This window comes from Vanellus vanellus (assembly GCF_965231255.1).
Source record: "Vanellus vanellus genome assembly, chromosome: 1".
Taxonomy (NCBI): Eukaryota; Metazoa; Chordata; class Aves; order Charadriiformes; family Charadriidae; genus Vanellus; species Vanellus vanellus.
The window spans coordinates 201,320,172-201,346,863 of NC_138905.1; the positions used below are offsets into that span (position 1 = coordinate 201,320,172).

Genomic DNA, 26,692 nt, shown 5'->3' on the forward strand with positions numbered 1-26,692 from the left:
TTGCCAAATAGAGCTGCCAAAAGATAGCTACCAAAGACAATTATGAAAAGAGTTCTAAATACAGTTCAGGGGAAAATGCACATTAATGAAGAAAACCTTGTAGTTATGTTACACAGAAATAATCAATGTTTTCTCTTTTTTAATATGTTTTTTAATAAATTCCCATACCATAGGAAGATTTCCAGTATTTTAAGATCACACGTATAGGTTTTAAAACAGTATTTCTAAAGCTCTGTGCTCAAGTAATGGGATTTAAGCTTAGCTTTTAAGTAGATTCTTATCTTGCTGGCCCACTGCTGCAAGTATTTCTCAGTTTCACAAGGCTGATGCGTTTACGTGTTTTCTGTTCAATAGAACGAACAGAATGCACAGCTCTGTAGGCATGAAGTGAAATGAAAAAAATTTTTTTTCTGGAGGATGTCTTGGTACAGATTTCCAGGAGAGTGGGGACTGTAGATAATATCTTTAATTGTACTGTTGCTTTTAAGGAAATGGCAGTGCTATCTAAATGGAAGAAAGATCTGAAATTCAAAGAGATGTCTTGCTTCCATTTTTGTCACTGTTTTTGATGTCGTTGGGAGATAGTGGTATTTTTATATTCTGTACTATTTTCTTACCCCTAGACATTCTGTTGTTTTCAAGTATAATCTGTCATAATGATAATTAAGACACAACTTTGATAATAAGAATAAAACCATATATATCTAAACTTAGTTTCAGCAGTCTTTGCGCAACTGAGTTTTGTTGCTTGTCAGTTTTAGTGTAGGATCACTTGCACCTGAGCTGCTCTTTGCTATATCTAATAAATTATCTTTCAAATCTATTTCAATCTGCAATTAGAAACAAACAAGTAATGGATTAGATTCTTATTTACTGCTAGGCAAATAGGTAGTGTAAAGACTCAACCAACCAAACAAAAAAAACCCAACGTTTGAAGCTTCTAATTTGATTGTAAATCCATAGTTGCTATGTATGCCTGAGAACTCTTGCGTCAAACTAACAAATGTGATAACATATTGACCATTTTCAATTTTTTTCTTTTATACTAATATGGAATGTATTTGCTTTTAATTAACTCCTAAACCCAAGGGGAGCTGCTATCCGCAGTTCTATTTAACAGTTTTTTCCACAAAAAGGTAGGGCACAAGTTAGATTCCCCCTCCTGCCCTGTTTTTTCTTGCCTCCCCCCAACCAAAGGCATCTTGTTATGCAACTCTGCTCTGTGATTTTCATGGCTTTGCCCTTTTGCTATAATTTCAGGAAGGCCATGCACTCAGCTGCAGCTTCTGAACCCAGAAAGATTTGCCCGACTTGTTAAAGAAGTTATGAATGGCACGTGGCCCGGCAGAGACATGGTCGTACAGTGGTATCCAGGTTTGGAAGACAAAAATCACCCATCAGTTTCCTGGCTTAAGATGGTCTGGAAGAACCTATATATACATTTTTCTGATGACTTGAGTGTGTTTGATGACATGCCGCTTATACCCAAGACACTGCTGGAGGAAAACCAAACATCAGTGGAACTGGTTAGATTTAGAAATCCATCACCTATCATTCTGGAAGACGAATCTGAGACTCAGCTCCCGGAATATTTAGCTGATATTATTCAGAAAGTTGGTGGAGTTGTACTTGAGAAGCTAGATATTTCTGTCCAACATCCACTTATAAAAAAATATGTGCATCCACCATTACCAAGTGCTGTTTTACAAATAATGGAAAAAATGTCCTTACAGAAACTATGCAATCAGGTTGCATCGTTCCCATCAACACATAAAGATGCTCTTAGGGCATTCTTAGCTAGTTTAACTGATGCAAGTGAAAAAGAGAGAAGAATTATTCAGGAATTACTAATATTTAAAAAAATTGAAAAATCATCTGATGAAAGTATACCTGTTTATACCGGGCTGAAAGGTAGTAAGGTATTACACCACACTGCCAAAATTCCTCCTGGTCTAAGATTTTCTAGTCCAATAATTGACAGCAGTGATGAAGCTACTATTCGCTTAGCTAACCTGCTGAAAATAGAACAGCTAAAGAGCACAGATTGCTTGAAGTTTGTTATACAAGACATAAAAAGTGATTTTTATTCATACGATGAAATAACGCAGATAATGCAATGGGTTCTTGAAAATCTGACTTTTCTGAAAAATGAGAATACCGATGTGATAGATTGGCTGACATCACTAAAGTTTATTAAGATTTCACAGGAAAAGATAATGTCAGCAGATGAACTCTTTGATCCTGAGGTAGAACTTCTGCAAAATTTGTTTTATGCTGAGGAGGAAATTTGCTTCCCCCCTGTTATTTTTACATCTTCAGATATTCTTCATTCTCTGAGACAAATAGGCTTAAAAAATGAGGCCGGTCTTGAGGAAAGTGATATTATGAGAGTGGCAAATAAAATTGAAAGTTTGCATGCTGACTCCAACACCAATCATGACTTACTGTTAAGAAAAGCTAGAACCCTCTTGATGGTTTTGAACAAAAACCATACACTGCTTCACTCATCTGAAACAAAAGCTGCCCTGAAAAAAATAAAATGGATCCCTGCATGTAAGGAAAGACCTCCAAATTATCCAGGGTCCTTGGTTTGGAAAGGAGATCATTGCAATCTGTGTTCACCGCCAGAAATGTGTGATATATCTCAAGCAATTTTAGTTGGTTCCTCAGTTCCTCTTGTGGAAAATGTGCTGTTGGATACAGAAAAGGCACTTGGGATCCTCACCAAGCCCAGCATAAAAGCAGTCTTGAAACATTTCAAGGTGGTGGTCGATTGGCACAGCTCTAAAACCTTCAGTGATGAGGACTATTATCAATTTCAGCATATCTTGCTTGAGATTTATGGATTTATGCACGATCATCTAGAAGAAGGCAAAGAAGCTTTTAAAGCCCTGAAATTTCCCTGGGTTTGGACAGGTAAAACATTTTGTTCCCTCACACAAGCAGTAATAAAGTCAGTACCGGATCTTGATCTCCAACCATATCTACATTATGTGCCAAAAACGATGGCGAAGTTTCACCAGTTGTTTAAATGTTGTGGTTCAATTGAGCAGTTAACACCAGACCATGTGTCTATGGTGATTCAGAAAATATATCTAAAAAGTGAGCAGTCTCTCTCAGAACAAGAGAGTAAACAAAATCTTCACATTATGTTGAGCATCATAAGATGGCTGTACAGCAATCAGATTCCTGCAAGTCTGCATACGCCCATGCCACTATACAGTGGCAAACTTCCTTATAAACTTGCAATGAGGCCAATTCATGAGTGCTGTTACTGTGATATCAAAGTTGATGACTTAAACGATTTGCTTGAAGATTCTGTTGAACCAATAATTTTGGTGCATGAAGACATACCAATGAAAACCGCTGAGTGGTTAAATGTCCCGTGCCTTAGCACAAGATTGATTAATCCAGAAAATATGGGATTTGAGCAGTCTGGGCAAAGAGAGCCTCTGACTGTAAGAATTAAAAACATTTTGGAAGAATACCCTTCCATTTCAGATATCTTTAAAGAGCTTCTTCAAAATGCTGATGATGCTAATGCAACGGAATGTAATTTCCTGATTGACATGAGAAGAAATATGGATATAAGAGAGAATCTTCTGGATCCAGGAATGGCAGCATGTCATGGTCCAGCTTTGTGGTCATTCAATAATTCTGAATTTTCTGACTCTGATTTCCTAAATATAACTCGATTAGGAGAGTCTTTAAAAAGGAGTGAAGTTGACAAAGTAGGAAAATTTGGACTGGGATTCAATTCAGTCTATCATATCACCGATGTTCCTATTATTTTGAGCCGGGAGTTCATGATTATGTTTGATCCAAATGTTAACCATATCAGTAAGCACATTAGAGATAAATCTAACCCTGGGATCAAAATCAACTGGAGTAAACAACAGAAGAGGCTGCGAAAATTTCCCAATCAGTTTAAGCCATTTATAGGAGTTTTTGGTTGCCAGCTGCCACTGACTGTAGAATCTCCTTACAGCTACAAAGGAACTCTTTTCAGGCTGTCCTTTAGAACTCAGCAGGAAGCTAAAGTGAGTGAAGTCAGCAGTGCATGTTACAACACAGCAGACATTTACTCTCTTGTGGATGAATTTAGCATTTGTGGTCATAGACTGATAATATTTGCTCAGAGTGTAAATTCAATGGTTTTGAAATACTTGAAAATTGAAGCAGATGATCCTGGGGTGGCACAAGATGTTGTCACTATCAAAAAAAATCTGTGTTCTTCCAAAGCCTTGACTGCACCAAATGTGAGTGTTTTAAAGGAAGCGGCTAAACTCATGAAGGTCTGCAGCAGCAGTAATAAAAAGCTTCCCACTGAAACACCAAAGTCCTCGTGTATCTTACAGATAGTAGTAGAAGAATTTCACCATGTATTTAGGCGGATCGCTGATTTACAGTCTCCGCTTTTCAGAGGTACAGAAGATGATCCAGCTTCTTTCTTTGAGATGGCTAAATCAGGACAGATAAAAAGATCGGGTGATGAATTGCCACAGAAAACAGTAGATTCAACAACATGGCTTATATGTTCTTGCATGGACACTGGAGATGCTTTAAAATTTTCATTACATGAAAGTGGACGAAGACTAGGTCTTGTTCCCTGTGGTGGAGTAGGAGTGTTGCTGTCTGAAACCCAGGATCAAAAGTGGGTTGTGAAACCTAATTGCAACAACATAGGTGAAGTATTCTGCTATTTACCTCTACGAATAAAAACAGGCTTACCTCTTCATATAAATGGCTGCTTTGCAGTTACTTCAAATCGGAAAGAGATCTGGAAAACAGACACAAAAGGAAGATGGAATACAGTATTCATGAGGCATGTTATTGTAAAAGCCTATATAGAAGCACTTTGTGTTCTACGTGACATGGCAATCAATGGTGAGCTAGTTGACTACAGTTACTGTGCAGTGTGGCCAGATCCTGATTCAGTTCATGATGATTTTTCTGTTATTTGTCAAGGGTTTTATGAAGACATAGCTCACATGAAAAGCAAAGAAGGGATCAAAGTGTTTTCTGATGGTTTCTCTTGGGTTTCCATGAAGAATGTGAGGTTTTTAGATGACTCGATACTGAAACGACCAGATGTTGGACCATCAGCCTTTAAGATCTTTCTGAAGTACCTTAAAAACACTGGTTCCAAAAATCTTTGTGCTGTAGATCTCCCATCCTGGGTAAAAACAGGATTTGAAGAAGCAGGATGCAAATACATATTATTGGAGAACACTTTCTCTGAGAAACAGTTCTTTTCTGAGGTATTTTTCCCTAATGTTCAGGAGATTGATGCAGAGCTGCGTGATCCTTTGATGCGTTATGTTCTCAATGAAAAAGTTGAGGAATTCTCAGGAATTCTTCGTGTTACTCCATGTATTCCCTGTTCATTGGATGGACATCCATTAGTTACACCATCAAGACTGATTCATCCTGAAGGAAGAGTTGCAAAGTTATATGATGCTCAAGATGGAAGATTTCCTTATGGCACAACTCAGGATTATCTTAATCCAGTTATTTTGGTTAAACTTGTTCAGTTGGGAATGGCTAAAGATGATATTTTATGGGAAGATCTGATAGAACGTGTAGAGTCAGTAGCTGAAATTAACAAGGTTGATCATGCTGCAGCTTGTCTTAGAAGCAGTATTATAGTGAGTCTTATTGATGAAAAACTAAAATCTAGGGACCCTAGAGCTAAAGAATTTGCTGCAAAGTGTCAAACCATCCCTTTCCTTCCTTTCCTTAGCAAACCAGCAGGCTTCTCACTTCACTGGAAAGGCAGTGATTTTCAGCCTGAAGCAATGTTTTCAGCAACTGATCTTTTCACTGCTGATCATCAAGATATAGTTTGCCTAATACAACCAATTCTTAATGAAAATTCCCACTCCTTTAAAGGTTGTGGTGCTTTGTCATTAGCAGTCAAAGAATTTTTGGGTTTACTGAAGAAACCAGCTGTTGATTTGGTCATAAATCAGCTAGAAGAAGTTGCAAAATCATTTGATGGAATCACATTATATCAAGAAAATATCACTAATGCTTGTTACAAATATCTACATGAAGCAATGTTACAGAACGAATCAACAAAAGCTATGATAATTGAACAACTGACAAACTGTAGTTTTATTCTGGTTGAGAATGTGTATGTCGATCCAACAAAAGTGTCTTTTCATTTGAATTTTGAAGCAGCACCCTACCTCTATCAGTTGCCTAATAAATATAAAAATAGTTTCCGTGAGCTATTTGAAAGTGTGGGTGTAAGACAGGCTTTTACAGTTGAAGATTTTGCTGTAGTTCTGGAATTAATAAATCAGGAAAGAGGGACCAAACAACTAACAGAAGACAACTTTCAGCTTTGCAGGAGAATAATTAGTGAAGGAATATGGGGCCTCATTAGAGAGAAGAAGCAGGAATTTTGTGAGAAAAAGTATGGTGAGATTTTATTACCTGATACTCGTCTTGCACTTCTTCCTGCAAAATCTTTGTGTTACAATGACTGTCCGTGGATTAAAGTTAAAGACACAACTGTTAAATATTGTCATGGTGATATTCCAAGAGAAGTTGCAGTAAAGCTTGGAGCAATACCAAAACGCCATAAAGCTTTAGAAAGATACGCCTCCAATATCTGTTTTACTACCCTTGGAACGGAATTTGGCCAGAAAGAAAAATTGACAAGTAGAATTAAAAGCATTCTTAATGCTTACCCTTCAGAAAAAGAAATGCTGAAAGAGCTCCTTCAGAATGCAGATGATGCAAAAGCTACAGAGATCTGTTTTGTGTTTGATCCTAGGCAGCATCCAGCAGATAGAATATTTGATGAGAAATGGGCACCACTTCAAGGACCAGCGCTGTGTGTTTACAACAATCAGCCTTTTACAGAAGATGATATTCGAGGAATTCAGAACCTTGGAAAAGGTACAAAAGTAGGGAATCCCTGTAAAACTGGACAGTATGGTATAGGTTTCAATTCTGTTTATCACATTACTGATTGCCCTTCTTTCATATCTGGCAATGATATACTTTGTATTTTTGATCCTCATGCTAGATATGCACCGGGTTCAACATCAACAAGTCCTGGCCGCATGTTTAGAGATTTAGATGCAGATTTCAGAACACAGTTCTCGGATGTGCTGGACCTCTACTTAGGAAATCACTTTAAACTGGATAATTGTACAATGTTTAGGTTTCCTCTTCGAAATGGAGAAATGGCGAAAGTATCAGAAATTTCCTCCGTTCCATGCTCAGATAGAATGGTCCAGAATCTTTTAGATAAGCTGCGTTCAGATGGAGCAGAACTCTTAATGTTTTTGAACCATATGGAAAAAATTTCTATTTGTGAGATAGAAAAAACAACAGGAGCACTGAATGTGTTGTATTCTGTACAAGGTAAAATCACTGATGGAGACAGACTGAAACGAAAGCAATTCCATGCATCTGTAATTGACAGTGTAACTAAAAAAAAGCAGCTAAGTGAAATACCTGTGCAACAGATTACTTACACAATGGATACTGAAGACTCTGAAGGAAATCTTACAACTTGGTTAATTTGTAACAGGTCGGGCTTTTCTGCCATGGAGAAGGTATCCAAAAGTGTGGTTTCAGCCCACAAGAATGAGGACATTACTCTCTTCCCGCGTGGTGGCGTAGCAGCTTGCATTACTCATAATTACAAAAAACCCCACCGAGCATTTTGTTTCTTACCATTATCGTTAGAAACTGGATTACCTTTTCACGTGAATGGACATTTTGCTCTGGATTCTGCAAGAAGAAACCTATGGCGTGATGATAACGGTGTTGGCGTAAGAAGTGACTGGAACAGTAGCCTAATGACAGCGCTGATAGCACCAGCCTATGTTGAATTGCTGATTCAGCTGAAGAAACGGTATTTTCCAGGCACTGATCCTACAGTATCGGTGCTGCAAAACACACCTATTCATGTTGTGAAAGACACTTTAAAAAAATTTTTATCCTTTTTTCCTGTTAATAGACTTGATATTCAGCCAGATTGGTATTGTTTAGTGAAAGCAGTTTACAGTTGTATTTATGAAGATTTGAAGCGTCTTTTACCTGTTATGCGAGCTCCAAATATTGATGGTTCTGATTTGCATTCTGCTGTTATCATCACATGGGTTAATATGTCTACTGCGAACAAAAGCAGGCCATTCTTTGACAATTTACTACAAGATGAATTGCAGCATCTCAAAAATACAGAATACAACATCACAACACGGAAGACAGTGGCTGAAAATGTTTACAGACTCAAGCATTTACTCTTAGAAATTGGATTTAATTTGGTATATAACTGTGATGAAACTGCGAATCTTTACCACTGTTTGGTAGATGCAAATATTCCTGTCACCTATGTGACCCCTGCTGATGTCCGATTATTTTTGATGACATTTTCTTTTCCGGACTCTAATTGCCACATTGGAAAGTTACCCTGTCGTCTTCAGCAGACAAATTTGAAACTCTTCCATAGTCTCAAACTTCTGGTTGACTACTGTTTTAAAGATGCAGAAGAAAATGAAATCCAAATTGAGGGGTTGCCACTCCTTATTACTCTTGACAATGTTTTGCAAATCTTTGATTCAAAGCGACCAAAGTTCTTGACAACATACCATGAACTGATTCCATCTCGCAAGGATCTTTTTATGAACACATTGTATTTGAGATACAACAATATTTTACTTAGCAGCGAAGTGGCAAAAGTCTTTGATATCAGAAGTTTTGCTGAATTGTTGTCATCTGTGTTACCTAGAGAATATAAAACTAGAAATTGTATGAAATGGAAGGAAAACTTCGCAAGTGAATCTTGGCTTAAAAATGCCTGGCATTTTATTAGTGAGTCCATAAATATTAAGGAAGAGCAAGAAGATACGCAAGCAAAATTCGATGATGTTGTTGAAACTTTGAAGGACTGGACTTTGCTCCCTGGGGTAAGGTTTACTGTCTCAGCTAATCATCTTGTTGTACCAGAGTGTGATGTTTTGCTGCCCCTCAGCATTATGCATATAGCTGTTTTTCCAAATGCTCAGAGTGATAAAGTCTTTCATGCTTTAATGAAAACAGGCTGTATTCAGCTGGCATTGAACAAAATTTGCTCCAAAGACAGTGCTTTAGTGCCTTTGTTGTCAGGATGTACAGCAAATATAGATAATCCTTCAAGCATTCTGAAAGCCATACAATATATGGTACAGACATCGACTTTTAGGACTGAAAAGTTAGCAGAGAGTGACTTTGAGGCTCTCTTAATGTACTTCAATTGCAATTTATGCCATTTGACGTCTCAGGATGACATTAAAATTTTAAAGTCTCTTCCATGTTATAAATCGATTAGTGGCCGATACATCAGCATTTCAAAATACGGGACATGTTACGTCCTCACAAAAAGCATCCCATCAGTAGAAGTAGACAGATGGACACAGTCAACTTCATCAGCTTTTCTTGAACAGAAAGTTCATTTGACAGATTTGTATACTGTGCTTGGCTGTGTCTCTGTGGATGATCTTGAAGTGTACTTGAAACATCTTTTGCCAAAAATTGAAAGTCTGTCTTATGATGCAAAATTAGAACACCTGATCTACCTAAAGAATAGGCTAACTAGCATTGAAGAAACTTCAGAAATGAAAGAACAGCTGTTTGAAAAGCTTGAAAGCATTTTGATCATTCACGATGCAAGTAATAGATTAAAACCTGCAAAATATTTCTATGACCGGACTGTGAAAGTCTTTGAAGTTATGCTTCCTGAAAAATTCTTTATACCTCAAGATTTTTTTAAGAAACTAGAACAACTTACAAAACCGAAAAACCAAGCTGCATTCCTTCCGTCGTGGGTAACTTTTCTACGACATATCGGATTGAAATTCATCATTTCACAGCAACAGTTACTACAGTTTGCCAAGGAGATCAGCATGCGAGCGAATACAGAAAACTGGTCTAAAGAAACCCTACAGAATACTGTCGATGTCCTCCTTCATCACATATTCCAAGAAAGAACTGACCTTTTGTCAGGAAATTTTCTGAAAGAATTGTCATTAATTCCTTTTCTGTGCCCTGAACGAGCTCCAGCAGAATTTGTTAGATTTCATCCTCAGTATCAAGAAGTTAATGGGACGCTTCCTCTTATACGATTCAATGGGGCACAGGTGAATCCTAAATTCAAACAGACTGATGTATTGCAGTTGCTGTGGACTTCATGTCCCATTCTTCCTGAGAAAGCAACACCTTTAAGCATTAAAGAGCAAGAGGGAAGTAGTCTTGGTGCGCAAGAACAACTTGAGCAAGTTTTAACTATGCTGAATGTTAATTTGGACCCTCCCCTGGACAAAGTTATCAATAACTGCAGGAACATATGCAATATAACAACTTTGGATGAGGACATGGTGAAAACTAGGGCCAAGGTCCTAAGAAGCATTTATGAATTTCTTAGTACAGAGAAAAGGGAATTCCGCTTTCAGCTTCGAGGAGTTTCTTTTGTAATGGTGGAAGAAGGTTGGAAGCTCCTTAAGCCTGAAGAGGTAGTAATAAACCTTGAGTATGAATCTGATTTTAAACCTTATCTTTACAAACTCCCTTTAGAACTTGGTACTTTCCATCAGTTATTTAAACATTTGGGTACTGAAGATATTATTTCAACAAAGCAGTATGTTGAAGTTCTAGGTCGCATATTCAAGAGCTCGGAAGGAAAGCAGTTGGATCCTAATGAAATGCGCACAGTTAAAAGGGTAGTTTCTGGCCTCTTCAAAAGTCTTCAGAATGATTCTGTCAAGGTTAGGAATGACCTTGAGAATATGAGGGATTTTCCCCTTTACCTTCCGAGTCAAGATGGTAGGTTGGTAAAGTCTAGCATCTTAGTTTTTGATGATGCACCTCACTACAAAAGCAGAATCCAAGGTAACATTGGTGTACAAATGCTTGTTGATCTTAGCCAGTGTTACTTAGGCAAAGACCATGGTTTTCACACTAAGTTGATAATGTTATTCCCTCAGAAATTGAGGCCTCGCTTACTTAGCAGTATTCTTGAAGAACAGTTGGATGAAGAGTCTCCCAAAATTTGTCAGTTTGGAGCATTATGTTCTTTGCAGGGAAGGTTACAGTTATTGTTGTCTTCGGAACAGTTCATCACAGGACTCATTAGGATTATGAAGCATGAAAATGACAATGCTTTTTTAGCCAATGAAGAAAAAGCAGTAAGACTTTGCAAAGCTTTGCGAGAAGGTTTGAAAGTTTCCTGTTTTGAGAAGTTGCAAACAACGTTAAGAGTTAAAGGGTTTGCTCCTATTCCCCACAGCAAAAGTGAAACATTTGCTTTCCTGAAGAGATATGGAAATGCAGTAATATTGCTTTATATACAGCATTCTGACAGCAAAGACATAAATTTCCTGTTAGCGTTAGCAATGACCTTAAAATCTGCAACTGACAACCTGATTTCTGATACCTCATATTTAATTGCCATGCTGGGTTGTAATGATATTTACCGGATCAGCGAGAAGCTTGACAGTTTAGGAGTGAAGTACGACTCTTCTGAGCCATCAAAACTTGAACTACCAACACCCGGCACTCCTATACCGGCTGAAATTCACTATACACTTCTTATGGATCCAATGAATGTATTTTACCCTGGTGAATATGTTGGTTACCTTGTTGATGCTGAAGGTGGTGATATATATGGATCATATCAACCTACTTATACCTATGCAATCATTGTACAAGAAGTAGAAAGAGAAGATGATGAAAGTCCCAGTTTTCTTGGGAAGATTTACCAGATTGATATTGGATATAGTGAATATAAAATAGTGAGCTCTCTTGACTTGTACAAATTTTCAAGACCAGAGGAAAGTTCTCAAAGCAGGGATAGCACACCTTCTACCCCAACCAGTCCTACAGAATTTCCTGCACATGGACCGAGGACAATTCCACCTCTCTTCACTGGTAGAGAGAGCCACAAAACAATATCCTCAAAACATCACTCTCCAAAAAAGATAAAGTCAAACTCGTTGCCAGAAATATTAAGAGAAGTGACATCTGTGATTGAACAGGCTTGGAAGCTTCCAGAATCTGAAAGAAAAAAGATTATTAGGAGGCTGTATCTTAAGTGGCATCCAGATAAAAATGCAGAGAATCTTGATATAGCTAATGAAGTTTTCAAACATTTACAGAATGAGATTAACAGGCTAGAAAAACAGGCCTTTATGGATCAAAATATGGATAGAGCCTCAAGAAGACCATTTTCATCCTCTGCTTCTCGATTTCAGTCAGATAAATTTTCATTTCAGAGATTTTATACATCGTGGAATCAAGAAGCAACAAGCCACAAATCTGAAAGGCAACAGTGTAAAGAAAAGTGTCCATCTTCCACGGGGTCATCTTACTCGCAACGCTTTTTTGTCCCACCTACGTTCAGGTCTGTTGGCAATCCTGTAGAGGCACGTCGATGGCTTAGGCAGGCCCGAGCTAACTTTTCAGCTGCCAGAAATGACCTTCATAAAAATGCCAATGAATGGGTGTGCTTTAAATGCTATCTTTCTACTAAACTAGCCTTGATTGCTGCTGACTACGCTGTGAAGGGCAAGTCGGACAAGGATGTAAAACCAGCAGCCCTTGCACAAAAAATAGAGGAATATAGTCAGCAACTTGAAGGGCTTACAAACGATGTTCAGACGTTGGAAGCTTATGGAGTGGATAGCCTAAAAACTAGGTATCCTGACTTACTCCCCTTTCCACAGATTCCCAATGACAGGTTTACTTCAGAAGTTGCGATGAGAGTGATGGAATGCACTGCTTGTATCATAATAAAACTTGAGAACTTTATACAACAAAAAGTCTAAGTGATTTGAAGAGGTTAGGGAACTGTTTGGTCAAGAGCTTAGCTATTTCACGTGCCGGGATACAAATGTGATTGTGCAGATCGCTGGACATCCAAGAGGTTACACATTTTAGAAGCGTAGTGCACAAAGGTGGATGGTACTGAAGTACTTAGAATTGAAAATTATTTAAACGGGATTTTTTTTTTTTTTAACTGAGCCTGCTGTATAAGCAAACTGTAAAACATGAATATTTTTTAAAATTTGCAAGCAAACTGAGCTGCAAAAATTAGCTGTATGTACAATATTGTAATTAATTGGCATATTATTGAACTGCACTTTATATAACCAAAGCTTAGCTTTCTGTTAGACGAAGCCTGTAATTATAACTCCTTACTAGATTTTATTTCATTTAATGTAATGTTTCCAAAATAGTAATGTTGGTTTCCAATATACTAATCTTAAGACTGGACATACTATGAAATGGGAAGTGGGACGGAAATTAAAATAACTTTGGAGGTATTGCTCCAAGGCATTTCTGTAGACTTTTGTGTTCTGTGGACATTTGTGTCACTCATAGTAATACTCTTATCAGCTGGATCTGATTATAAATTTGCTGCAGCATCACATTGTGAACATTTAAAGGATAGTTTAGTACCTGTGAACCGGTACAGTTATTTTAATGCTGAATAATGATACTTGACTTAACATGCAACTTCATGTCATGCATTGGTTGCATTTACTTTATTATAAAATAATTATTTAATTTACTTTTTTTCCTAGAGTCTGTCATCTTTTGTTTAATGAAAAATGCATGTGGATGATATAAAATTGGTGAACGTTATTATATGGTGTTTTATAATTTTTTTTGAACACCAAAACTCAGTTTTCAAATGTCTAAATGCTTGAGTTTCTTTTTTTTTTTCTGCGTGTGTGCCTTTGTGTGTGTACATATATCTATATATATATTTTTCCACAAACAAACATTGATAACAGTACAATTCAGTAACCCATTTTTGGTGTACACTGAACACTGGTTTTGGTTACATGTTTAAAGGTGCTGCAATGTAATGCTGTTTATTTTGTTGTTCACTACAGCCCCGGAGAAGTCTGATTTTTAGTTCACGCTCGCTCTTTTATAGTTTGTAATACTTTTGGTAATGTCATGCAATATGTTCAACGTTAGCTATTTGTAAAAAAACAAAAAACAAAAAAACAAACAAACAAAAAAACAAACAAAAAAACCCAACCAAACAAAAAACTTAAATAAAAAATGTGGAAGGCTAATGCTAAATTGAAGGATTTTTCTTTGCTGGGTCAGCCACATTTAACATAAATGTTAAATATTTTCCAGTGACGTGCTATTATAATTGTTTACTTGACAGCACAGTGAAACTGTAATTTAACTTAAAGAATATACAGAGTACAAAGGAAAATAAACAGCAGTGAGCTTGCAGGACTGACGTAGTAATCCAAAAATAAAAGATCATGGTGAAGGCTTCTCCAGTTTTGTGCAAATTATAGAGGGCTTGTTCTTTTCTGAAAAATCTTGCAAATCGTAGTGGGAAGAAATGTGATGTTTCGAAAACGATACTGCTTCTGATTGTGAAGCCCTATTATTACTTCTGCTATTAACTATTAAGTGCCATAATTTTAATAAAGAAAAATGCAAACATACATTTCAGTCTGATGTGTTTTGGTTTTACTAAATTCAACTGTTATTTCAAGTTTTCTTTTACATAGGTAAATGCACAACCTCTTTTCAATTAATTCTAAATAATTGCACCAATATTAAAATACTATTAAAAAGAAAAAATGCTTTTTTTTCTTGCAATGACAAATGTTTGCAGTTTTCTCAAAAAATTGTACATTTTGCTGAATTTTGCAATAAATAGCATGTAAGCAAAACACAAATCCTGATGTGCCATGAAATAAATCAGTTTAGTTAATTCCCTGTGTTTTTTAAACAGATTCCTTTGTGGCTCTTACTTACTTTGTGCATTGTCAGATGAATAGTATTCAGGGTAAGCAAAATACTAACAAAAGGAAACAGTTCTCATTGTGTTTTTCAGTTTAAATGGAGCTAAAACACAAGGTGACACAGTAGCATGAAAATGAATAACAGAAGAGCAACATGAACGCTCCTGCTTTTAGGTGACATCTTGAGGAAGGAAATTGTTGAAGCACATAACTGTGTTTTGTAAGCAACATGTGTTGCCTTACCAGTATGATTAAAACAGCTGTGCAGAACTACTAAACTATTTTGTTATGTGTTTATTTTGTAGAGTGCTGACACTGTGAGAAAGAAAATGGTCCCAGGTCTTAGGAAGCTAATGGTCTGGAGTAATTTTAAATATTGAACCAAGGTGAGCAAGAAAACCTGAATGACACAGAAAACGTCACTACTTCTATTATTCTTGGGTTGATACCATCAGTTAGGTGCAATAAAATTTCCATAGGGATCCAGAGAGATGGGCAAGAGTGATGTATTTTCTCTTTTTACTTGCTTAACTCACGGTAACAGGTAGCCTAAATACAGAGGGCTTATGAGACCAGGAAACCACGCTTGTGATAGAAACTGATTTCATAAGTGCCATTTAATTTCTGTTTATTAATAAAACCCCCAAAGGTTAAGTCATGCTTCCTTTTGTCTCAGCTGAGCCTTGGGAAATGCAGAATAAACATATTGGTTCCTAAGTTGGACATGGAAGCTCAGAACAGTTAGTATGTGATGATTCCTTAGGAAGGGTCTGTAGAAGTAAATGTTTGCATGTAGGTTCCACAAAAATATGTTGTACAAGTAATTCTGCACATTACACCATTTCACCTGAGAGAAAAGGTCTTTTCAGCCCAGGTGTATGTCGTAGTTATCTTCCACAGGTACCAGTGATGTTTCTCGGAAAAGCAGCTTCAGTAGTCTAGTCTCGCAGGTGTGAGGTTTAGCAAAGATCAGTGGTATAGGACACTGATTGAACTCTACATTTAGTAGCTTAAACCTAAGGAACTACAGCTGTAACAAGCCTTGGCAGGCTTCTTACTATTTATCTTCTTATGGAAGCTTTAAAAGTTTTCCTCTAAAACAATGGCATTAGCACTGTTCTAAAAATCACTGGTCACTTGCCTCAGCAATTAGCGACAAGAAAAAGACCTTTTTTTAATTTTTTTTTAAGAAAATAATTTTTGTTTAGCCAATTACCAAAAGAAAAAAAATTGTTTGTTGTATAAAGAAATGCAGTTTTGCAATATTTGTACTTAAATCACCATCAAAATGAAGTTACTATAGTGATTTGAAAACTAAGATTTAAGAATTATTAGTGTAAGGATTGCATTCACTTGGTACTTGGGTTGCTTTACAAGAGGATTTCATAAAATCTGCGGTAATTGCTCCAATTGAAGAAAAGGAGGGTAGTACCAACTTTGAGATTTCCTATTCTTGGTTCTGAACACTTTGAGGATGGCTGGATTGGTGTTGTGGAACACAGGCAGAAGCAATAGTTCAAAAATAATTAAACTTGACAGCCAAAGCAGATGTTTTCATTTCAAGAAGACACACATTTTTGTCACACGGAGGTATTTGTCAATGAGTTTTTCATCAAAACTCTATCTTTGGTTTGCTTTCTGGATGATTAATTCCGTAGCAGTGGCATGATTTTGTATTTACTTTCACCTACAACAAATGAAGACAAAGGAATTCTAGATATCCAATGAAACCTAATTGTAAAGCCTTTTATAAATACTGCAAAGCAAATTTTTTGTTGGGGCCAAGTTTTTCATTCATATTTTAAAATAATGTACATTTCACATTTTTTTTTTTAAATGAAAACATTCATTTAAGCTGTGTTTCATTTGAACACAAAAGGAGAAGCAGACTTTTCAAAATGTATAAAGTTTATTCAAGAACTCGGTTTTCAGTTAATTCTTGCAATTTCCTTTTGCATAAAGCTATATAAAGATAGACAAATGTCAATACTAAAGGACTGTAAAATAGCAACAAAGAGGGTTGTGTTTGGGCAATCACCAATAAAGTTTTACTACCATTTTGATATTTTTACTTTTTGACTGTGTAACAATCTCAACCAGTTACAAGAACTGCTGTAAATAATTTTTTTTTAGGGAAAAAATATGCAAATACAATTTAGTACGCTGGGTAGTGTTTTTCTTCTTTTGGATAACAGTTTTGAAAATAAACTAGAGCTGTGCATACTCTCACTTTCCTGTGCCATAATTTTCTATTAATCTGTAACTAATTACTGAAGTTTGATTCAAGTAGAAACAATAATTTTTAAGTGTTAAAGAGAGATGGAAAGACATCCACATGGAGATAGCAGAAAGGATAATTTAGTGATGTATGAACTACATTGAAATTAACAACAGTTCAGATTATAGCATCAGCAGATTACGCTCTGGTAATTTCAGCATAAAATTTGTTTCTCCACTAACCACAACAAAAAGAAAAAATCCCCAGTATGTTCTGCAGTGACAAGATGTTGCCATCCATGCTTTAGAAAACCTGCACAATTTACATAATGCAACTACATTTTCAACGTCAATTTTGTAGCAGAATGAAGAATGACGTCTAAACAAAGAAGAGGGGCGAGCTGGTGATGTGGATGATGGCAGAGCTGAGGATAAGCAGACCCGTTTAGTTTTCTGTACTACTCGGAATCCAGCTGTGAACTGAGGCAAGTCCAAAAGCTTTACCTCCCCAGGAAAGGCAGTCGTCATTGCAACGTCTCACTGAGGTGCCATAGTGCTTAGCAGTGTTACCAGCCAGGGAACGGCGCCCTGGGTTTCCTGGCTGCATACCTCAGCTCTGTAAAAACGTTAACTAAAACAGAGCATCTTCAACGCAAGAAGTTGCAGCAGAAGTGGTTTCCAAATACCCAATAGTTTAGGGGTTAGGTTACTCTTGTGATACGTGGAAAGCTGGATACAATCCCTTGCTCTGTACCAGCTGGCGAATCGCATTTGAAAATGTGCCTCCAAAACAAAAGCTTAAAATGCATGAATTAGAATGCTATGTTTCCATTGCCAGCGGAATAGGCAGATTGTAACTAAGGTACTTATTTACAGTATCTGGCTAACTTCTAGGGATTAGAGTAGGTGAATGAGTAGTTTGGTACCAGTGGGTTCCTTGATGTCAGAAACATGGGGATGAGGACATTTCAAATGCCTTTGAAACTAGATAGTGGCTGAATTCTCTAGGGACTGAAGTCCCGGTTTTGCTGTTGTACTACATCTATAAGAGACTGTAGACATTACAGCCCTCCAGGTTACTCACAGCAGTGGTTTTTAGGTATCTGGCACATGCCATGGAATTTGCTGTCCTTTATTTTAATACACAGAGTTTCTATGCAACAAATAAACCAAGACTGCTCATAATTTGGATTGTAAAAACTTGCACGTGGAACTGGAACCACCTAAAGTGACTGTAAAGGAATGCTGAAGGCAGGTTTCTGTTTAAGCCTGTCTTGGCTCAGGGCTTAGTTGTGCAGAGCGATACAGTTGAGGGATACAGTTGTAGAGAGATGTATTCCTCTCTTTAGGGCCAAGAGCCCCGTACTCACTCCTGAAGGTAGATGTCTCAGCCCAGGAAAAGGGCATTTTAGAAATGGAAGCTGTGTGGCTTCCTACATCTCACTGATGTTAGTGATCAGAGCGCTCTCCAAATAACATGGGGGACCTTGATACACTTGCCCTCTTTGCCTGAAGGGCCCCAAACGGTCAGCTTAAGCATGTCTCTCACTTTTCCTATTGAAGCTCTTTGAGTTTGCATTAATTGCTGAGGGCTCCACCCTGCTAATGAAGGGCAATTTCAGTATTGTACATTAGACTCCTTGGATAAATTACAAAGGTAGCCCTTGAGGCAGGGACTGCCCGGGGCTCTACTACAATAGTAGGGGATGCTGTTAACTGGGGGCTATTTCTCAACTCAGTCTTTTGTGGGAATCTGGGATCGTAACCGCGTTGGGTTTCTTTGCCTGTCCCCCAGAGCTGAAGCAGCAAGTTTAAAAGCGGCTTAGTCTTAGGCATCCTTTTGTTCTGATTCTCCTGCCTTAAGGATGACGGTTCTTTTCTCTAAAGGATGGACAGTCTGTAGTTTAATAACAATTATGGGTAAAGTCTTTCTGTAAATAGACACCAAGGCACTGTGTGATAGCAGCTCCTACCTGGGTAATAATACCATCAAGTATACACAAAACAGCATCAAAGGAGTTAAAACCCCATGCGGTTTAAACAACAGACTATCAAATACAAATCCTGCTACCCAGAGGTGTGCAAACAATTTATTTGTGTTCAGTGCAACACTGTACAGGGGAATGGGTCTGCAGTTGTGTTTCTCTACAAGGTCAATAAATGGTTTGTCAGCTCTGGTGAGCGTTTACTCTGTATCCAAAGTCCTAAAGTAAAAAGTAATAAAGAGTAGTTTTACTCTCTCTGTGACGGAGTCCCACTCTGACAGGATCAGAAATATCAGTCAACAGCTGCGGATGGAAATGAAATAGTCCTCTTAATTGAATCCTGGGGGCTGCAAAAAAGGATTTTTTTTTTTCCCACCGCACAAACAGTTCCTTGTGTCAGACAATCTGGAGCCACAGTAAGGATTATTTTTTGTCTTTTTACTAGTCCAGCTTGCAGAGCAAATTACCCTGTTGAATTAGCACGTCCTAAAATATGAAAGGGTTTAAATGAGTACGATGGTACAGGCAGTACAACAAACTATTGCTATTATAAAATATACTAACATATTTCTCTGTTGTATAGTGAACAGATTTGAGATGCAGGGAGGTGAAAATGACTCCTGGAGATTTTTGTATTAGTCATTTTTATATGAATCTCAGTAATAAGCAAATCAGCATATATTTTGCCAAATTAAAATAGAAAGCTATTAGCAAATTAACACCTTTTACACAGAACTTATACAAATACCACATTTTTTGTATCTTGTGTTATTGCAAGAAAAAAATTGCATAGACCATTTGCTGGCACTTTCTGAATTCCCCAAATAATGCTTTGTCTTAGCAAATAGTTCAAGTAGTTCCCTCCATTTAATTTCACCCACTAATGCAGTAAGTGTTTACATGTAGTGAGAGAAAAAAACCACGGAGCTCAAAAACATTAACATGACATAAGCATCTGACTGAATAATAGTTCAGCAAGGAAACATATTCCTTTTATTTTTTCTTTATCCTCTCTGTAAGGCTGTTTTCAAAGTGTTACTGACAGAACATATAATTTGATTCAAGTCAGTCTTCTGAAGTTGAAATGTCATTTGTGCTCTTCTTCCCCTTTCACCCTGTAGTCCAGAATCATAGATCCAGATTTGTTTCTTAAACTGAAGTACTTTGTTTTTAAAATTCTGAAAATTCTGCTTTCTGTAATGCTCTTCAGCAATAATATAACACTCAGACTAGCAAGGGGGGGTGTGGCCTTTTCTGGTGCCTCACTGGCAGACGCGGCTGTACTCTTGGCAAGTGGAGCCCACGCCGGCCACTGACAAGTAGAGCTTTCCATCGGGACACACGCAGATTTCGTAAAGCCCCTGAGAAATACCAGATCCACCCCTTGTACCTTCAGGCAATTTGGGGAGTCGCACAGTTTCAGCATCGAGCAAAAGCTGCATGGGAGCAAGCAGGAAAATGGGCTTATTAGAGACAATAATTTCATAGTGTGCCATAAACCAACTTGACTTTATCTAGGCAGTGGTTTAAGAATAGCCTTCTACCCAGACTCTTTATATACAAAGCTGCTCTGAGGCCCAGGCTCCTGGCAGAAACTGGAACATGGGAGAGGGATAAGGAGGTGTCCATCCTCTTCCTTAGCAGAGACCTCATGAAGTTTAACAAGGCCAAGTGCAAGGTCCTGCACCTGGGTGCAACAGAAGCGTGGCCAGCAGGTCAAAGGAGGTGATTCTCCCACTCTATTCCACTCTCATGAGACCCCACCTGGAGTACTGCATCCAGCTCTGAAGCCCCCAACATAAGAAGGATGTGGACCTGTTGGAGTGGGTCCAGAGGAGAGCCATGAGGATGATCTGAGGGCTGGAGCACCTCTCCTATGAGGAGAGGCTGAGAAAGTTGGGGTTGTTCAGCCTGGAGAAGAGGACACTCCAGGGAGACCTTATAGCAGCTTTCCAGTACCTAAAGGGGCCTATAGGAAAGATGGGGAGGGACTCTTATCAGGGAGTGTAGTGATAAGAGTAACAGTTTTAACCTGGAAGAGGGTAGGTTTAGATTAGATACTAGGAAGACGTTCTTTATGGTGTGAGGGTGATGAGCCACTGGAACAAGTTGCCCAAGTTACGGATGCCCCATCCCTGGAAGCGTTCAAGGCCAGGTTGGATGGGGCTTTGAGCAACCTGGTCTAGTAGGAAGTGTCCCTGCCCATGTCAGAGAGGTTGGAACCAGATGATCTTCAAGGTCCCTTCCAACCCAAACAATTCTGTGATTTTATGGTTCTATGATAAGAGATGAGGGCCCTGCCTGTACACTGAATACCAGGGCATGGGCATTGCTGCTGGACCCAGGTCTGTCCTGGCTTCAGTGCTGAAACCTTGGAGCCATGTCAGCTGGTTAAGGATGGACATACAGGTTGGTCTGGAGGTCCTCTGTTGAAGATCTGACACTGACACAACCTCGCAGTGGGGATAAACGGGCTGCCGCATGTTGCATGCTGTTGCGGATCAGGCAGTGCTTAATGATGTCTGCAGAGCTTCACTCCTTAATTTAGCAACTCTGTCTACCTCTGGGCCAAGGACCCTGCTGGGGTGCCCGGGGATCGCTGTGCTAGTGGGGAGCTGAGCGCTATTGGAGTTTCATTAGAAAGCATTTCTCTAAGCTAATACAACATTATGTCAATTGGTAGTATTATTTAATCTGGCCCATAAATAAAAGTCTTATTGTTGGCACCATTAATTTAATATCCTGTCTCCTAAAATCTGAGGAATGTAATTAACAGAACTTGAAAAAAGACTTGAAGTTATTAGTTATATTTAGACAGCAAGATCAACCATAGTTATGGAAACAGAAGGGCTTGTACTCACCACCCCATCGCTGCTGTGAAGTTTGATATCCATCTGGGAAAGAGCTTCAATGTTCCCAGCTTGCGCTTTGATATTAATTCCTCGTGGTGCATCCATGCTCAAAGATCGCGTCGGTGATTCCAGCCTGAAAGCAGGAGCAGGAAATCCAACAGTAGCACATTGTCATATGTTCCTTTATTTTTGAAAAATCAGTAAACTTTGCACAAGCACTTGAAGGATCTCGCCTGAAGTCATATAAAAGATGCAGCCTCTTTTTTCTTCAGGCAGACTTGAAAAAGGAGATAGCTATTTAAAAACACCAAAGTATCCCAAATGAAAAGTAGAGATAAATTCATAATAGAAATGCAAGGTATTATTTCAGAGATAACTTCAGATTATTTCAGTATAGCAGTAATTTATTCTTTAAAACTGAAACCCATTTTTACATTCTTTAGTTTGAATTTATTTTCATTTTTGACATAATAAGATATTGGAATTAATACAATTAGTGCAGTCTGGAAGTTTTTTCATCAGCAAGAGCTTTGACGCTGCAATCAGTCAGACCAAGATTTCACTCTTAAAACCCTGTAACTTTGTTTGAAGTAAAAATTATGCAATATAACAGAAAGTTGCAAACCCTACAGTGCCACAAGATGGCAGGAAGGTACTGTATTAGCTGAGTAATCGCCTCATCGAGTCAGCTGCGCAGGATTAATGATTTTTATTTTCCAGGCATAAGGCTTTGTTTCTTCAGAATTTTGCTATCATTTCCACGGTAAGTAGCAAGGATAGAAGTACTAATGAAAAATCATGAGATGGAAAGAAAAAGCCCAAGCTCAGCAACAAGCTCGCGATGATATTGCTTCTTTTGACTGTCACCTAGAACTGCTTCATCTGGAGGCACTGGGAACACTGCAGGATCAGAGTTGATACCTGCTGGGTTTTGTTCCTGAATACTGGATCACCCTTCCTGATGACACCAGCCTGAATTTTACACTATCAGTCAACATGAAACAGGTGAATATTAAGGCTAGAGAAAATGAATCAACTGGTGGTCCCGGTTTACTTTACACCCATGTTACCTCCTCTGTTCTGTTAAGTTCCCTAGATACATATAAAATAGCGTGAGCTTCATCCATAATGCAGAACTCAAGACATGCGTCCCTGTTCCCAGGTCACCACGTGCTCACCCACTGCGTCTTCTGGAAGTGTAGGGTGTGTGTGTGTGTATGTGCACACCCAGCAGATGCTGTGTTGCCTCCATGTGTGCTCGACAGCCACCCATCTGGATGAGTGGAGGACTGTGCCCCAGGAGGTCCTTTACTAGGTATGCGTCAGGCAGTGAGTCTAAACGCTGGCTGCCAATCATGCTACAGGAATGAAAGGGTTTCACACACAATCCCGATGTAGCTGTCTGATGAGTTTCATTTACTCAGACTGCTTCAGTTCTTCCTTTTTTGCCGTTACTTCATTAAAGCTAGAATTTGAAAGAAGTGAGTTTGTGCTTGTGAGAAACTTCAGTTGTATCTTAAAGTTCTGAAGAAGCTAAATCCAGCTGATATCTTAAAAACCTAACCCCATGATATATGAGCACAGTCAAGCACAGTCACTGAAACTTCATTTTTTATCCCCAAATCTGAAAATAACTCAGGCAATACTGACTTATCACTGCTGGCCAGAGCTAACAGGAAACTTTATCTTCTTTGATCTTCAAAGGTCCCTTCCAACCAAAACCATTTTATGACTCTGTTTCTATGCTGTGCCTCTCCCCGACACCTCCTGGGTTAGTCACCTTCAATTTGTTTAAACTCCAAACTGATAATTTAAGTTCCTAACAATGGATAACTGCATTGTGGTTCCTTATTCGGACCATATCCACAAAGTAGTTTGATGCCTTATCCCATGACTCTGAGATAGCACAAACTTCTGTCGTGACCATGCTGAGCACAAGGGCATAAGTACAAGTCTGTTCTGCATCAACCATCTAACATAGTATTAGTAATCTTTATTAAGCAGTATTTGTGATTTAACAACTTTTCTATAACTTTTTGGTTTAGATCCTTAGACTGGAAATCAGTTTTTCCCTGAGTGATTTACATGGGAGGTCTGCTTCATGGGACTATTTTCCAAGACATATTTGTATGCATTAGATAATAAAAAATTAATCAAAGTTTGTATTTTTAATATTTAAAATTTAATATATTTTCATAAGTCAGTGTCAAGGTAGTTGAATACAACTGTTGCCTTTGTTTTAGCGAAAAGCTATAAACATTGAAATAGCTCATGTTTTTTTCTGTTAAGTATTTCATCTATATAAGTAATCTATACGTAGGCATAAATTTTTATTTTTAAGTTCTGTTGAATATTACAACAAAGCAGCCTGGGACAGTTTTTTGAAAAGCATATCAGACCTGGTGTTTGAAAAGCAATCAAACACTGGAGAAATATTTCTTACTTTCTACCAAAATTAATGCTGGCAAGAAGCCTACAGACTTCAGAAGCATATACAGATTTATGATATGATTTACATATAACTTAAATTACATGGCAGAATTACATTTGCTATATTAATGACAATCCTAAATTTCTGCTGTTTATACAGGTCCTATTTCTAGATTAACTTAGCTAGATTTACCTAATTAAGTCATCGGAGCTTCCTGGCAATGGAAAGTGCAGTGAAGCTTACGCAATAATCTCAAAGCCTTCTGGATGTATTATGTGTGAGATTTTAGCAAAGGCAACATTCAATAGCATTAATGATATATTTCCTCATACATCATTCAAAGGTCCAGTGCCTCAAGTCCAGATGTAATAAAAGGGAAAGAGGCATCTAGTGTAGAAACGACACGACTGAGTTGAACCTTGACAATCAATGTCCCTTCTCGGTCCCCACTTGGTCCTGAAGACATGTGACTTCCTCAGCCCCTTAGACATTGACCTTAAAGTCACCTAAAATTCTTCAGTGGTCCTGGCCCTGAGACACCTCCAGTTTGTCACTGGTGGACAGGTTTGGACTTCTCCTGTGTGCTTAAGGGCCTGGGGACCACAGAACTGCCCTAGCAGAAGAGCTGACTGGTGGAGACACTTGCATGAACTCAGGGTGTCTCAGAAAGATATGAACAGAGCACTGCAATTCTTAACACTGGCGGTGTTTTAAATAGACACTAATAAAGCAAAACGTAGTCTTTATATATATATATATATATCAGTGAACAGATGATAAAAGGAAGTTGCTCTCTGGATTGTGAATGATTTGGTCAGTTGCGAGGAAGATACACGACTGTGTGCAGATTACGGCTCATAAGAAATTTTCAAGATCTATTCTCCAGGCAATAAAAGGGGGAAGAGAGCAGGCTGAGCTGAGCAAAATGTTGATGTGCATCCCTCAAAAGTCTTGGCACAACAAGAATTCAATTTGCTTGCAAATGCTGGAGGGTGCACGGACACTTGGACGACAGAAGTTGATTGTCTTAGAGTTTTTGGTCCTTTTTAAGTGTTTGTGTGAATTCAGGCAGTAGAATGATGAGGGAATACATTGTTACCAGTCACTTTATCTTTTGTTAAAATTACAGGCATATAAATTACATTTAACAGAATGGAGTGAGGATCTTTATCAGCTGGAGGAATTAATCTATGTAATATGCTGCCCTAAATGAGACATCTGTCACAGCCTGTATCTCATTTGGGAAGATGGATTTTCTACTTACGAGTAGCTTCTAGGCACTGTGGTAGCTGCCGGGGGTCTGTTAGCAAGTGGTGAGGTGCAAGAGGAGTTGATCAGGACAGCACAACATTTGGTGCCGAGGACCCGACACCCCCATTATATGTGTTCTGAGTACTCCTCTGGATGAGCTGTTGCCTGACCCCAAAGACTGGACACACAGAAGGTAGGAGCACGTTGGGCGTTCTCCAAGACAGCATCGCTTTCGGGATAATTTAATGCAAATGCAATCCTGTTCATGCGCCCCACACAATTCCACAATGACGTTCCTAATTTTATATGAAAACACTCGCGTAGGCATATCCACGGAACGTGAAGCAATGGAAACCACACCTAGGCCCACTTGCAGAGTAGGCATTTTGCCTTGCTCTCTTTCACCCCGGTCCCTGCAGCCACCTGCAGGTTTGCTGGCAAAGCGCAGGGAAACTGCAGTGTCTCAGCTAATGAAGGGCAGGGACGGGTGGGGAAGTAAGTGGTCCCTGCCAATATCTCATAGCTCTGTCATCTGCTGGATATTGGTCCTCCAGCAGTCCGGTACAACTAAAGCAACCGGTTACAAGGAAGATAATATTTTTATCACTGCTTTCTTCCTCGTTGGTGAGATAGTTCCAGAAGTTGACTATACTGTCTTGGCTGCCTGCCAAGGAAATTTGATGCTGAGGTGTGCAGAATATAATTTATGAAGGACCCTGTGAAAGCCTTCTGAGGGAATCCGGACAGCATCCAGGCTTTGGATCTGAAACTGTCCCAACAACCCACACGCTTGGAGATTCCCACCTTTTCCTATAAGCATGTTGCTAACTCACGGAGATAGCAGGTCACCAGAAGTTGCTCAGTTGGCTGTGTTTAGGGAGGATGCGACTGGAGTGACAGCCTGCTCTGCTCGTGGCAAAGAAGCAGCTGAATTGTGCCCTGACTTTGAATACCCCTTCTCAGCCGGTGCGTGCTGCAGGAATATCGATCTCTTCTTCCATCCTGTTCTGGCAGGAGATGGAAGGATACCTTGCCGATCTTATAAGAACCACAATGCATTAGGAAGCTGGTTTTAGTACTGCAAAAGAGTACCACAGTCTTCTGGAGCCCACGTTTCCTACCGCAATGTGGGCTAGCTTGAATCGGCGAGCAAGACAGAGGAACCAGCTTGCTCTTGTG

General features: G+C 38.7%; 2 protein-coding genes across 3 annotated transcripts in view; one reads left to right on the top strand and one right to left on the bottom strand.

Annotated features, from left to right (window-relative positions):
* The window catches only part of SACS (sacsin molecular chaperone), a gene marked incomplete at its 5' end in the record, with an annotated part of 78,118 nt that extends 64,833 nt beyond the window's left edge, over positions 1 to 13,285 (top strand). The window contains one exon of the mRNA XM_082495852.1: positions 1,261 to 13,285. Coding sequence (XP_082351978.1) covers positions 1,261 to 12,821 — 11,561 coding nt within the window. The 3' untranslated portion in view covers positions 12,822 to 13,285. The remainder of the gene's footprint in view (positions 1 to 1,260) is intronic.
* A 6,888-nt stretch (positions 13,286 to 20,173) lies between these two features.
* The window catches only part of SGCG (sarcoglycan gamma), a 144,931-nt gene continuing 138,412 nt past the window's right edge, over positions 20,174 to 26,692 (bottom strand). For both annotated transcript variants that reach the window (XM_082487294.1, XM_082487295.1), the window contains 2 exons: positions 21,841 to 21,964; positions 20,174 to 20,415 (listed from right to left, as the gene is read on the bottom strand). In XM_082487294.1, the coding sequence (XP_082343420.1) occupies positions 20,242 to 20,415; positions 21,841 to 21,964 (298 nt within the window). In that variant the 3' untranslated portion in view covers positions 20,174 to 20,241. The remainder of the gene's footprint in view (positions 20,416 to 21,840; positions 21,965 to 26,692) is intronic.